We start from the raw sequence: 14,995 nt of genomic DNA, 5'->3' as shown, positions 1-14,995 counted from the left end.
ATTAATAAATATTATTATTTAAAAAATGCAACTAGATGACCAAGAATGCATGTTTCTGTATAGCTAGGGTTACATTTGCTTGGACACTAGTGTATGACTTGCACTGACTGAAGTTAACATATTTCCTAACTGTCTTTCAGTCAATATTTCCCTAAAGTTTTTTATAATATTTATAAAGGAGACAACTGATAGAGATGTAGGACTGAACAGGACCTCCTGGGTCAGAATCCAGTTCCCTGCTATTGCAGGCAACCCCAACAAAGAGAGTCAAAGTTTTGCAAACAAAGTTTCTGCTAATGTTGGGAGGGGGAAGGTTGGCCGGGGGGGGGAGGGGGGCAGTGCTTTGCTGAGCTAGTTGAAAAACAGATGGAGATACTGTTTTCAGTATCCCAAAAGCCTGTGTGTACATTTACCTTCTTAGCAAGAGTGTACCATGATAACTGCAGTAGCAACAGTGGGACAAAGGGTGTTCAGCAAAAGGAAAAGATCCAGATGAAGAGCTAGACACGTACAGATATTGCTAGAGCAAACTCCCTTTATGTAAGAGCAAAAGGTCAGTAATAAGAAAATTCACCTTTCCAAGCAACACTAAAGTATTTCTAAACTTTGAGTCTCAATTGACTCCAAGCAAGCACAGAAGCTGTAGCATATTTCAGCTTCTATTGTGTCTTCCATGGTACTGTTTTAGGCATCTTGCATAAACGTATTAATAAGCCTCTTTCTGAAGGCTTAAAGAATCCCCTCTACACAAATCATAAATTAACTCGCTTTGTGTATGTGACATTGGCATGACTGCAGTAGAATCTTCACCTCTCCCCAAACTCAGCAATACCGAAAGCCACAACTTCAGCCTCTAAGCTATAATAGTGTTTGTAGATTGCTACACTTCTTCTGTGTAGAGTTCTTGGCTAACAGATCCATGTAAGTGCAGGCCCATGGGCCACATCCCCCTGCCCTGCTGCAGAATTCTGCTCTGTGAAACAGTGCTGTGACATTGATTTGCATAGCCTCTTCCAGGCACAGTGGCAGCAGGAGGTTTCAGGTCTTTCGAGCAAGTACAAGAAGCCTAGAATTTCCCATTAAGTAGATCAAGTGTACTAAATCTTAACACTGTCAAATGTTTTTGAGAGCTCAAAAGCAAGTCTTAAGATACAAGTATATGAAATAAACACAAAACCAAGAGAGAAGAGATTGAGTTGCAATATGTTGTTCTATACTTACAAAGCTGGTTTTTACCCAGGCTTTTGGGAAGTGAGGGATCTGATAAAAAAGGGGGGCATTGTTGAGGTTAAATATGCTAGTTGGTTACATTTTGGGTTGGTCTGATGAGCAACTCATTTAATTTTTGATCTGACTGTATTTTTTATGTTCAGCTAGACTCTAGGATCAGGAAATGTTTTTCTTCACGTTTTATGTAAAGGTGTATTTATATTTCACTTATGATTGTGCCCAGATCATATGCTGGGGAAGCTGCTTTTTCTGTGAACACAGTTAGAAAACACATAATCTGAAGCTCGAGTCAGTATAACATGGAGAAACCTATGGCTCTGAATTACAATTTCTAGTTGGAATGAAACTTACATTGTCAATGGTTGAGATGAACAACAGCGCTGCTGAAGTTATGTGAAACACAATAATGAAAGCCAGAAGAATCAACATGTTTGCTCCGTGAAGCCTGAGATAAAGCTGTTTAAAAACAAGGAATATATATAATTAGATTATGTAGTGATAAACTGAGTAGCTGACATCTGACATCTTAAAACAGGGATATGATCTCAATTGCTTGTGGATTAGGAAGGTCTGAGTATTACTTACTTTCAGAGTAAGGAAATACTGTACCTGCCAAAAATGTTACTATGTTTTGAGCCAGGAAGTTAGAGCACTCGCTTTTATAAAAGAAAGAAGGCTCACCTGTAGCTTTGGTCAATCTTAGTATAGAATGACATAATGCAACAATTTCACTGGATATAAAGGATTAGTTAGTGAGTTCCTTATGTCCTTTCCTGTTGCAATGAGTTATAATTAAAAAAAAAAGTATGAATGGGACTGTTGCATTTTGTAATACGCCAATTACAGACAGATGCATTGTGCTACCCTTGTTGGGTGACACACAGTTCTACAGAATTTCCTAACTGCACATATATTTCTGACTGGGAGCCTCTGCAGGAAGCAAACAGAGCGTAGGAGATCTTGACTTTACTTTTAGGAAAGTTAGTGTTTTAAAGACTAAGGGTGAGATCCTGGCCCCTCTGAAGATGGAGTCCTGGCCATGTGATTACAGTAGGGTCAAGATTTCACCCTAAATCTTGAAGGAAGAAATACTGGATTCGGAAGAAGAAAAGGAGTACTTGTGGCACCTTAGAGACTAACAAATTTATTAGAGCATAAGCTTTCGTGAGCTACAGCTCACTTCATCGGATGCATTTGGTGGAAAAAACAGAGGAGAGATTTATATACACACACACAGAGAACATGAAACAATGGGTTTATCATACACACTGTAAGGAGAGTGATCACTTAAGATAAGCCATCACCAACAGCAGGGGGGGGAAAAAGGAGGAAAACCTTTCATGGTGACAAGCAGGTAGGCTAATTCCAGCAGTTAACAAGAATATCAGAGGAACAGTGGGGGGGTGGGGTGGGAGGGAGAAATACCATGGGGAAATAGTTTTACTTTGTGTAATGACTCATCCATTCCCAGTCTCTATTCAAGCCTAAGTTAATTGTATCCAGTTTGCAAATTAATTCCAATTCAGCAGTCTCTCGTTGGAGTCGGTTTTTGAAGCTTTTTTGTTGAAGTATAGCCACTCTGAGGTCTGTGATCGAGTGACCAGAGAGATTGAAGTGTTCTCCAACTGGTTTTTGAATGTTATAATTCTTGACGTCTGATTTGTGTCCATTCATTCTTTTACGTAGAGACTGTCCAGTTTGGCCAATGTACATGGCAGAGGGGCATTGCTGGCACATGATGGCATATATCACATTGGTAGATGCGCAGGTGAACGAGCCTCTGATAGTGTGGCTGATGTGATTAGGCCCTATGATGGTGTCCCCTGAATAGATATGTGGACAGAGTTGGCAACGGGCTTTGTTGCAAGGATAGGTTCCTGGGTTAGTGGTTCTGTTGTGTGGTGTGTGGTTGCTGGTGAGTATTTGCTTCAGATTGGGGGGCTGTCTGTAAGCAAGGACTGGTCTGTCTCCCAAGATCTGAGAGAGCGATGGCTCGTCCTTCAGGATAGGTTGTAGATCCTTGATGATGCGTTGGAGGGGTTTTAGTTGGGGGCTGAAGGTGATGGCTAGTGGCAGTCTCTCCATAAAAGAATGAATGGACACAAATCAGACGTCAAGAATTATAACACTCAAAAACCAGTTGGAGAACACTTCAATCTCTCTGGTCACTCGATCACAGACCTAAGAGTGGCTATACTTCAACAAAAAAGCTTCAAAAACAGACTCCAACGAGAGACTGCTGAATTGGAATTAATTTGCAAACTGGATACAATTAACTTAGGCTTGAATAGAGACTGGGAATGGATGAGTCATTACACAAAGTAAAACTATTTCCCCATGGTATTTCTCCCTCCCACCCCACCCCCCACTGTTCCTCTGATATTCTTGTTAACTGCTGGAATTAGCCTACCTGCTTGTCACCATGAAAGGTTTTCCTCCTTCCCCCCCCTGCTGTTGGTGATGGCTTATCTTAAGTGATCACTCTCCTTACAGTGTGTATGATAAACCCATTGTTTCATGTTCTCCGTGTGTGTGTGTGTATATAAATCTCTCCTATGTTTTTTCCACCAAATGCATCCGATGAAGTGAGCTGTAGCTCATGAAAGCTTATGCTCTAATAAATTTGTTAGTCTCTAAGGTGCCACAAGTACTCCTTTTCTTTTTGCAAATACAGACTAACACGGCTGCTACTCTGAAACCTGGATTCGGAAGGATGCTGTTGCCGATCAAACCCAGACAAGATTAAGCAGTTCAGGAATTATTCGCTAGGTTTATCAATAACTATGGTATACTACCATACCAAAAAAGTCTTAGTTTTTGTTGAAGGAAAAACTGTTCTAGGCCTTTTGTCTATTGCTGACTGAGTGTTAGTACTTTGCTCACCAAAGTGTAGTTTTGTTCATACTCATTGTAGCTGATTTACTGTCAGTCACTTAAAGGTGGAATGGAAAAAGAATTATCTTATTGCCCAATCAGCCTCCCTTTGACATCAAGTGCAATCAGAAAGGGACCACTAAGAAAGAGGTCTGAGTAGTCACCAAACGCAGAGGGGAAAGTATGGTCTTTAACATATTTAAACTTGTGTTACTGCCTGCTATCCATTGCCTTTTTTCCCCCCTCTTGCTATTTAAGAACTCTTGCCAATGAGAGTGCATTTTAGTTATGTTCAGTTGTGTATTTTTCTGTTTCAAGCTCTTTATATTTCAGTATCAGGCTATTGTATATACCATTATGAGAACACGGATGTGTGATTGAAATTAAGATGTTTACATTAATGGATGTTTCTCCATTTCCTTTACTATGGAGGGTTTTTTTAAAAAATGTCCAGATTCACATAACATACTTAATTTAATGGTCAATCTATTTTTACAAATTTACCACAACCAAGTTGCTGCATGTCTAATAGTCTCAACCCCAGCCTTATCTGCCGGACTCATGAACTACATGTACACTCAGCAATGCAGACAGTGAGATTAACCAAATAAAAGACTATTTTGACAGCATTTTTAATGAGCAATGGATCTACTGGCATTCCCCTCCTCCAAAATACAACTACCCTGCGAAAGTTTAAACAAAAAGCTGACAGCATATAGACATACTGTCTGGAACTCCTCGTTTTCATGCTAACGTGCTGAGTCTACAACTATGGAGTATCATAAGATGTATAAATTCATTTAACAAAGCATTTTTTTGAGAAAAGGAAGACTGATCTGATAGGTCTTTTTATATATATATATATATATATATATATATATATATATATATATATATATATATATATATATATATATATATATATAAAAAAGACCTATAAGTGGTATAATAATACTGGAATATTGCAAAGTTAGATCTGGATCCTAACTTAAAGGAAACTACTCTACTGTTATGCCAGTCTAATTACTCACTGTTAAACTTTGCCTTTTCCACATCTAGCCTTGTGTGCTAATTTTCACCAACAAATCTAGGTTATTATATGACTGAAGCCACTAGTCATGTTTGTTCCTATTAATGTCATCCAAACTCCTCCTTGAAAGAAGAGCACAAGTCTTGTGGTTTTGTATACCAGTAGTTTGAAACCATCTATATCACTGATCTCCATACTGAATGGAGAGCACGCTCCCTCCCCAGTTTAAGATTTCATTTGCTAGACAAATTATTCCCAAACAAGAACTTAATCAGGTATCAACAGGTCAGTTGCCACACCAGGAGAGAAGCAAACTGTATTACAGTATAAAAAGCAGTATGATGCAATTTTGAGTTCAATTCATATCTCCTATCCTGCTGTACAAACTAACCAGATTTGCTCAAATTAAAGTCAACCTTGTAAAATCAAGTTTTATCAGCCTGGGGGAAAAAAAACAAAACACTAAACCAAGTTAATGGTTTTGATTTACTGATTTTCAGCCATAGATTTAAGTACTTTAGAAAACTATAGATAAACATCCTCCTTATTTCACAGAATGGGTCATGAGGAATTAGAGAATTAGTTAATGGGTATTAACTTGGTTAAGGCACAAGAAGTCAGTATTACCAACCTTAAGCTTTCAAAACACTTCAATCAAGTCCTCAAAAAAATATCTTTAACAAAAAATGATTTTATGCCAATGAAATTTGACTCATTTGGCTTAGAATCTTCTAATAATCTGAATCCAGGAGCCAAAGCTTGAAGAAAAATCACCACATGTAGATTAACAACTCACTACAATCTAAGATCCTTTGTGCTTAATCCACTGGCCAACAGCTCCCTTATGATACAAATAATGAAACTACTAATGATTTTAGTCACCTGTCAAATTATTCAGCCTGGCCACACAGATGTTTACAAGACCCAATGCTCAAAGAATCAGAAAAACCTGCTGGTGAGGTACATTTAATTGATAGGAGAGTAAAAAATATTTACAGCTATCAAATTCAGCACCTGGGTTCACTAAGAATTTAACGGGGGCTAAGCAGGGAGATCCCTCCTCATGGCAGCTAGAAGATAACATGCAAATGCCAATACCTGTTGTCAACTATCCAATTAAACACAAATCAATGAAAAATGCAGCTTCTTCAGCAGTGACAAGCTTAACCTATTTTTATTACATCAGAACTTCTACCTAAATTCAAGTAATTGACATAGACTCAAATCTCCCCATTTGCTGTTTGGAAGCCAGCCAAGAAAGTCTGAAATCAGAGTTATACTAAAGAGCTTTCTCCAGGTTTGGGCTGGTAAAGGGGCACCAGGAGTCTACAACTTCATTAACTGAGATCATACCTTCCAAACTAATAAGGCCCAAACTTGGGATGCAATGCATCACAAAGACCTATAATGAGGGGAATTTCTTTTCCCTCTTGCAGAATGCTTAAAGTCTTTAATGCAATTAGCTTTCTAGACCGGTAGTTTTATGATTCTTCATTGCAGGCATGGTTGGTTTAGGATGTGCCAGGGTCAGCAAGTTTGGGTGGAATACAAATAATTTCTGGACTAACATGCCCTTCATAATGAAGCACACTAAGGCATGATAGGCTAAACTAGGGCTTCTGTGTTTAAATATAGAGCTGCCTGTCTTTTTAAGGTTTGAAAAGAAATAACCCTTCCTCAACTGCCTCCTTCTAGAATGTCTCAGAATGCATTGCTGTAAACCAAGGAGACTGGCCCTTTAGGATATTGGGGAAGAGAGGGAGATGCCTCAAGTGCTAGCGCAATACAGAGCAGCAATGGGAATAAACCTACCACCCCATCATGCTTTAGCAAGGCAGAAACTCGGGAAGAGGATGAAGATGTCTTTGTGGCCCAGACATTACTAGCAACAGCTCGCTCCCTTTTGCCTCAGGGCTGAAAAGAGCAGAGGTATCCCTGCCCTCAAAGTAATAGAAGCAATCAGGATGTATGTTCTACCTAAGTGCAATAGAATGTGGGCACCAGCAGAAGCAGGCAGCTGCTTTCCCCCGTGAGGCCAGCCTACAGTAAAGGGAACACCCGAAACAGCAGGTCTCACACACCACTCAAGAGACAGGAAGAAGACGCAGCTTCCTCCTCCAGCCAACTGTCCTACCTTAACCTGAGAGACAAGGTGGGTGAAGTAATATCTTTTATTGACCCAACTTCTGTTGCTGCCACAGACAAGCTTTCGAGCTACACTGAGCTCTTCAACACTGCAATCAGCTAGTTTAGCCTGGACAATGTCTTGTTCTAGGGCATTGGGATCGTGAATGAGGTATTCTTCCCTCCGACCTCCTCTGCAGGCAGCTTCCCTCTCATAGCAGTAGGCAGCTTCAGCTCCCCTTCCCTGGCTGAGCTAGGAAAAAAGAAAGGATTGGACCTTCACTGAGAGAAGTTCTGAGGCAGTGGGGAATAGAGGAAAACAGTGAGGGTCAGGAAGGGATAGGTCCTATGGACAGGGAATAGAAGATGGGATTCACTAGGGGCCTTCTGGAGGGTTTGTGCCTTTTAAGCTAGCTTTCTCTGCTCAGCTCTCCCCTCTGCCCAGTGAAGTCCAACATGGTTCATACACAGCCCTAAGGTGGCCTGACTTTAGATGCTTTTCCTGGAGAGGCAACTAAGCTCAAACAAATGCAGAGGAACTCTCCCCACCTTTGAGGAAAAGATCCTCTCAGCTTTGTGTGTACAGACATCGCCCCCCCCCCATCAGCACAGAGCAAAAGGAACATCTCTTTCCATTTCTCTTCACTCAAAAGCAAGAGGTACAACATTCATCTCAAGAACATCCTCAGGGTGTGTCTATACTGTAGTGTAAGCCCAGGGTTAGCAACACTCAAGTTAGTAGACCCTGGGTTTGTTAACCAAGGGCTTGAGAGCGACACTAATTTGTAACCCCAGGTTAGGAATAGTTGAACTCAGCATCCCAACCTGTGGCTACAGGGTCCATATTGCTTTATATAGCCCTGAGTCCAACCACCCATAGCCCAGATTTTCTAGCATTCTCCCAAAATGTGGCCGCTCTAGCCCTTTGTATGTGGGGCAGTGTGGGAAAATTTGACTGTCCACCAAACTTGATTGCTAGAGAACAAAGAAAATTGGCTCATGGGATTGTGGAATACTTTTGACAAATACCCAGAGCACAAGTCCCACAGGGCTGTGTCTACACTGTAAAGCAATAGAACTTGAATCCTGAATTCCAGCTTGGCTCAAGCTTGGACCCTCCATCCCTGGGGGATCCTGGAACACTGAATTAAAGTGCTTTGTGTGTAGAAGGGCTTACACTGCAATGTAGACATACCCACAGCTGGCCCATATCAACTATCTCAACTGCAGGGCTATAAAACTGCAGTGTAGATGTCTCTTAAGGGTTCCTGAGCCTGGGCTCCAGCTGAAGCCTGGATGTCTACATTGCAGTTGTATAGCCCCACAGCCTGAATCAGCTGACACAGGTCAGCTGTGAATGTTTAACAGCAGCACAGACATACTCTCAGAGGCCAGGCCACGCCACCCATTCCCTGTAGGCCCTCCCCAGGGTCAGGTGCTGGCTTTCTCATTCCTAATCCTAGGGGAGCAGCTCTAATTCTGTTCCAATCAAGAAAGAGGTAGTTTGATTCTGAAGCAGTGTTTTTCAGTCATTCCTCCTCTTCAGAGTTTGTGTAGGTTTTTTAAAATGGGAGGTTGTGATGGGGTGTTCCGGTCCCCCCCTCTCCACGCACACACACTGCTGCTATGGTTGATGAGGGCTAATAAGGAGGCTAATTAACCTGAGAGGCCACAGCTGCCCTAGGACTGCTGAGGAACTATATCCCAAAAGGGGGAACTTTGAGTGACCTAGCTAGAGGGCTAAGTCATGGAGAGGATGCTGCAGTTACTGAGTGGCTGCAAAGTTGGAGAGAAAGGTGGTTTGCAAACTACGGAACAGGGTGTTGACTGAATGAGCTGATCCCCAGAGCGACCAGCAGGAGGCATCGCAAGTGGTGTGCCCTGTGACAGAAGTAATAATGAATAGATTTGAGCTGTGCATCTGTAGGCACACCACATTCCAATACACTGCAACAGCAGTGGTGCCTTTGTAAAAATTAAATCACCTCTTGGATGCTAGTGGTGATCTTTGCTATATAGTATTTTGTGGGGGTAGGGAAGGAGATAGTAGGTATAAAAATTGTGTAGGTTTTTTTTTATATCATTTGACTAATCTCTTCTTCATCCATTCACATGGCCCTGTACTTATTCCATTATATGAAGGGGGAAAAACCCAGTCCACAAGCTGGCAGGGAGGGGGTTAAAAATCCCTCCTCTGGAGAAAGAGGCACACATATTCCCCAAGTACAGAGTAGAAGGGCTGGCCAGAAGTAGGAAAGTGATTCTCCCTAGCTATCTATAACAGCATTGTACTGTGGAGAGTTAGAAGGTAAATCTGGCAATGGGTCAGGAAAGATGGATTTGTATGAAAATGGCTGGTGCAGAACACTGGATGGACCATTTTTCTCCAAGGAACTTTGTTGTAGCAAGCCATGCCTTGGCCATCCAAACCCCTCTGGGCATAACTTATCTAATAAAAGTGCTTAGGTCAGAATGGTCATTTCTCATGGAGTTGCCAAGTTGTACTTAACGTTACAAGCTTTTACCACTCCTAGCTTTGTGTTGCTATGGCCTAAGTCACAAATCCATGCTACGCTGCAAATTTTTGCACCTACAAGTAATATCATAGACTTTAAGATCACCTGAGCCTCGATTTCCTTGATATCAGTGTAAAGCTGCTGCACTTAGCATATCGTTGTGCATGTGCACACTTGGCTTCTTGTCTAGGTGCTGCACATATTCACCAGGTGTGGTCGTGGATGCCAGGTTTGTATAATTTTTGGTGGTGCCCAGAACAGGTCCAAGCAGAGCTGTCTCATCCATAGAACGGACTGTGGCAACTGTCCTGGCCCTGCGTTTTGGGGGGGCCCTGCACTTCAGGGGGAAGCGGTATCCAAGGCAGCCTGGGAGGTCAGCGAGGGGCCTTGTGCTGCCAGCAGCAAGCAACCCAGCCCCAACCTGCCCTGCTCCACCCCTCTGGTTCCCAGCATCTCCTGGGGGGGAAAGGGATGGAATGGTGGCAGGGAGGGGGCGGAGTAGGGGCAGGAAGAGGTGGGGTGGGGACTTGGGGGTGGGGCATAGCAGGAGTGGGCTGGGGCTGGGTTGCTTGCTGCTGCCAGCCCCCTACCCCCACTAACTCCCCAGGCTGCCCTGGACCTCGCATCTCCCTGAAGCGTAGGGCCCCCCCAAAGCACAGGGCCTGGGGTGGTTGCCCTGGCCAGTCCTATGGATGGGACAGCTCTGAAAATATAAGCCCAAACATTCGTGGAGCCAGGCCTACGTTCCTAAATATTGGTGGGGCACTGTCACCATGGGCCCATATAACTCGCCACCTATGGGTATGCTCGTGTCAATGTACAGTGCAGTACACCATGGATAGGTCTTCTAGTGCACAACCCACCATCATCCAACACAGTATCTTCTGGGTAGTTTTGGCAATGCATGGTAGGACAGAAACAAGTTTTGCAGGGATGATTGGGAGGAAGGAGTCAATTTCCCAGCATGCAACTGTCTCCATCCCATAACATTAACTATAGCCTGTAATTTTCACACCTTTTTTAAAAATTCCATGAACCCACATGGTTCTCTTCACTGTCTTCCATCTTGACAGAAACTTGGAGCCCGCACAGTTCTACACTATTGTCATAAGCATTGCAAGCAAAGAATGCAAAATCCTCTGGAATTTACAGAGCTGCAAGAAGAACTGAATCAGGGGGAATATGATGATTTCCTGGAGGGCAGATTGCTGTGGGACATAGTGTGAACTAGGAGTGGCGGAAGCTCCCTAAATGTGTGTGAGGGGACAGGGCCTTCCCATGAGGGGCAGGGCCCTCATCCCACTCCTTCCCCCAAGCCCCACCCCCTGCTCACTCCTCTCGCTCCCTCCCTCCCATCACTCACCCTCACGGCCAGTAAAAACTGGGAGGCCATAACCTTAGTATCTATGAATCTATTAATCTAAACCCTCCCACTTTTAAAAGTGATGGGTCCCCTGTTCAGGGAACCACAGTAATGCCTTGTGGTGTACTGTGCTCTTCCTGGCCCAGTTATTTTGGGGAAAGTTAGGATTCGTGTGATGCTTGGTGTACATCTGTGAATATAACATTGTCAATGGACCTATTAATCTTGTGGCACTCGCTATATATTTAGGATTATTCCACTGTTTGTCACTGATCCTATGAGTTGTGTCACGCTGTGCAGTGACAAATAAGTGGGTGTGTTCAGTACCACTAGGCATTCCGTAGCATATGTTGTGAACTAATCAAGAAGAATTATTTTCCAAATAATAGAATTTTGAGTAACACAACCAGTGCAATGAAAAATCTCTGAAATTTTAAAGCAAGTACATTAACAATTTAATAAATTAATGGAACAGAGCTTAACAAGGGGAAAGAACATGCATGTCCATTTTACCTACACATACTGCAACCATGGCTTTCACAGGTCAGCCTATGTGAAGCTGTGGCTGTCCTTAATGTCCCTCGGTGTGGAGTGGTATGAGTAGGGGTGCAGCCCCTGAAGCCACATGGGATATTGAGGAAGCAGGAAGGTGCTATAATGAAGTTTTCCATGGACTGCAAAGAGAGACGAGCCCGTGATTGATTGTTGAACCTATAGGTCCACAAGAGTCTGCAGCATCCATGTTAGCTGCCGGAGAAGCCCATCATGTCCTGGTTCATCTCTGTCTCCTTTCCTGATGGGCATTCTGGGCCTTTCTCCTGTCCACTCTTTCCTTCTCCAAGCTGTCTGCAATATTCAACCTCCAGGCCCTTTGCGCACAGTCTGATGCAGCACTGGCTAATAGGGTCTCTTTGAACATGTCGTCCAGAGTCCTCTCTTTCTCCTCATCCACCCTCAGGCATTCTGCAGGTGTGTAGGGGAACTCCTCAAGGCTGCAGTGGCAGCAGCTACAGATAAAACACAGAGAGGTACTATTGTCGGTATAGTCAGAACAGAAAGCGAAAGTTAAGATTTAGAACTCCCTGTCCATGCTCCCCTAAAGTTTTAAACAAGACATGCTTATTGACACTTCTGCTTTGACACTTCTGCTCACAACACCAGCCAGAGTGAATATGGCCTGTCAAGGGTGAGGGAAATGAAGAAGGAATCGCTCAGTTGCATGAAACTAAGCATAGGGCAATGGCACTGAATACTGGCACCATTTTCCACAGGCAATGGTGATTTTAGCTGATATTTCTCCTGAAGGTGACATGGGTTGAGAGAGCATAGCTGCTGCTGGCATCTTAAAGCTACCTGGGCCCATATGCTGCTAGCCTGTGTACTGGGATGGTGTCTGCTGAAGTTATCACTGACTGGTGTGGGAAAGTGTCCTACCATAGAGGAAGAAATAAGGCTGCCACCCCTAGAAACCTTCAGTAGAGGATTGCAGAGTACCCCCATCAAAGTTTCAAGATCTCTCAGGAGGATGTAAGGAACATGCCTGTGTACATAAGAAAACTGGTCTGTATTCCCCACCCCTGCCTAACTCCACAGGGGAAAGAAAAGAAGAGAACTTCTTTTGGTACTGATAACTACTTCTCCTTGTACTGATACCTTTTCTAGTGTAAGTTAATTAATGAAAGGTCAATAACTGTGTCATGCTACGTTAGGGGCACCAAACTGTAATGGGAAATACATTTACCCACATACCTGAGAATCGTTCCCTGGGACTGACTGGACTGTGGTGGTGTCTCAAACTGGTCCTGGCGCATGGCGTAGCTGGAGCCCATGGTTGCATGTCTCCCACCACCTCCTCACTGTTCATGCCAGAGGTCTGTGACTGGATCCTCAGAGGTATCCACACTGGTCTGTGGAGAGGTAGAGGGGTCTCCGCCAAGTATGGCATGCAGCTCTTTGTAAAGCACTGGATTGACTTCCCCAGTCTTTTGATACGCCTGTTGTCGTTTCTTCGCTGTCATGTGCCATTGCTGCTGATTCCTGTCACACCCCTTCTCCTGCATCCCCTGTGCAATTTGCCGGTAGATGTCCACATTTCTACAACTAGTCTGTAGCTCTGCCCACACAACCTCCTCCCCACGGGCTCCAATCTTTCTTGTCTACTCCAAGCCAGAGCGCGTCTGGAGCATGTAGCCGGCATGGTCAGCTGCACACAACAATGGAGAGCTGCTGTGTGTGCTCGCCAAGCTGAGCAATCAGGAAAAGGCATTTTAAAAGTTGCAGGGCTTAAAATGGGGCAGAGAGAGGGGACTTCTGGTGTCTGTGACCCTGGGCAGTGGATTCACAAGTGTGATGAGAGCTGTCAGTGTCAGGCATTATGGGACAGCTGCTAGTAAACTGTTAGGATCGATATAGGTAATGCAGCGTCTGCACTCACACTACATCAACCTCAGCATCAGCTACATCAACTGCAGCTCAGTGCCGATTGGGGAGGAGGCATTACTGTATCTCTGTAACAGGGCATTTATCAGTGGGAGACAAATTTAAGCACCGACACATGAACAATGAGGTCTATGGAGGGCAGCTCATGTGACCTAACTTTATAGTGTAGACTAGGCCTCAGTATATATTGCTTCTCTCATAAGTCCTCCTTTTCACAGACACATGTCCATTTATCTACTGTGTCTGAGACAGACTAACTCTCAGCAAAAAATGCTGGTTTGAAATTCAAAGATGACAAAAAGGTTGAGAAATCAGGCTACATGCACTTTATCTTATACCCTCTATAAACAGCTACTTCTGCTTTGCTATCCTTCAAATCCCTTGGCATGTAACATGCCACCTTTAATTTGTATCATTTACATAAAAAATGGCCAGTTTCCTTCCAGAAGCCACTTAAAGCTCAGGGGAAACCAGATCATTCATCACTTGATTTTGTCTCAAGTGATTTAGTTGTGTAGTTTTTGAACATTAGGAAGAGTTCAGATGAGAAGACTTTCATCCATCAATAGTCAGACACTTCTGTATCTTGACTGTTTACTTGTCCAGATAGTACAGTAACCTATCCATTTTTTTTGTATCCTAGTTGTCCACTTTGTCTTGTCAGCCACCAACAACACTTTTCTAAGAGTTCTCTTCATGTTCACAGTTGTACCCAGTTCTTTCAGCAATAGATCAACCCCTCGTTGTAGCTTGCCAAGCCAACAGCATGGCATTTGGCACTGTATTCAATGTTGGCTCTCACCTTGCTATTTCAAAATGGAATATTGTATTGTAACTAGTAGACAGTTTTTTAACAAACACATTATTGGACAGGGAATAGCTTGCCTCTGCATGCCATGTTAGCAGCAGTATAGGGATCAATACAAGTCCCTTACTCTTACTAAGAAAATAAGGCAGCTTCAGCCTCCTGACTTGTTTTCTGTTATTTAAATGTAAGACAATACAGGAAAAACTAAGTTTTGCTTGTTGTTTAGATTAGCAAATAGAAGAGAGTCCATCTCTGCTAATGCAGGACTTCTCTGCAAAAGAATTATCAAGGCTTTCCAGTCTAGATGCCATCTCTGGTGGTATAACTCTTTCCACTGAGAGACTTCTCCCTGTCAGGAACTTTCCTGATATTCAGCCTAAATTTCTCATCTTAATTCCATTACTCCTATTTGAAACACCCTTTTAAGACCTATACAACTTTAACTCCATGATGTTTATCACTTAGGTTTTTCTCTCCCTCTGTAGCAACTGTTCCTCCCCCTTCTTATGGCAAGTGGTTTTTTGGTTGGTTGTTTTTTTATTGGTTGGTTTGTTTTTTATTGAAGTTCAAAGCTTGGATATATCTACCTTGACCTCTTTCATTAAGCCTGA

At 43.1% G+C, this 14,995-nt stretch overlaps 1 protein-coding gene across 3 annotated transcripts in view; it reads right to left on the bottom strand.

Annotated features, from left to right (window-relative positions):
* EMP2 (epithelial membrane protein 2) overlaps positions 1-14,995 on the bottom strand; it is a 33,577-nt gene that overhangs the window by 7,686 nt on the left and 10,896 nt on the right. Inside the window, exons 1-2 of one of the 3 annotated variants that reach the window (XM_038420739.2) lie at positions 6,017-6,187; positions 1,582-1,686 (exon numbers count right to left, since the gene is read on the bottom strand). In XM_038420739.2, coding sequence (XP_038276667.1) covers positions 1,582-1,659 — 78 coding nt within the window. In that variant the 5' untranslated portion in view covers positions 1,660-1,686; positions 6,017-6,187. Of the gene's footprint in view, positions 1-1,581; positions 1,687-5,765; positions 6,188-14,995 lie in introns of those variants that run through there. The other 2 variants (XM_038420737.2, XM_038420738.2) reach the window with 2 other exon arrangements.

This window comes from Dermochelys coriacea, chromosome 10 (genome assembly GCF_009764565.3).
Source record: "Dermochelys coriacea isolate rDerCor1 chromosome 10, rDerCor1.pri.v4, whole genome shotgun sequence".
Lineage (NCBI taxonomy): Eukaryota > Metazoa > Chordata > Testudines > Dermochelyidae > Dermochelys > Dermochelys coriacea.
This window is presented reverse-complemented; position numbering and strand designations above follow the sequence as displayed.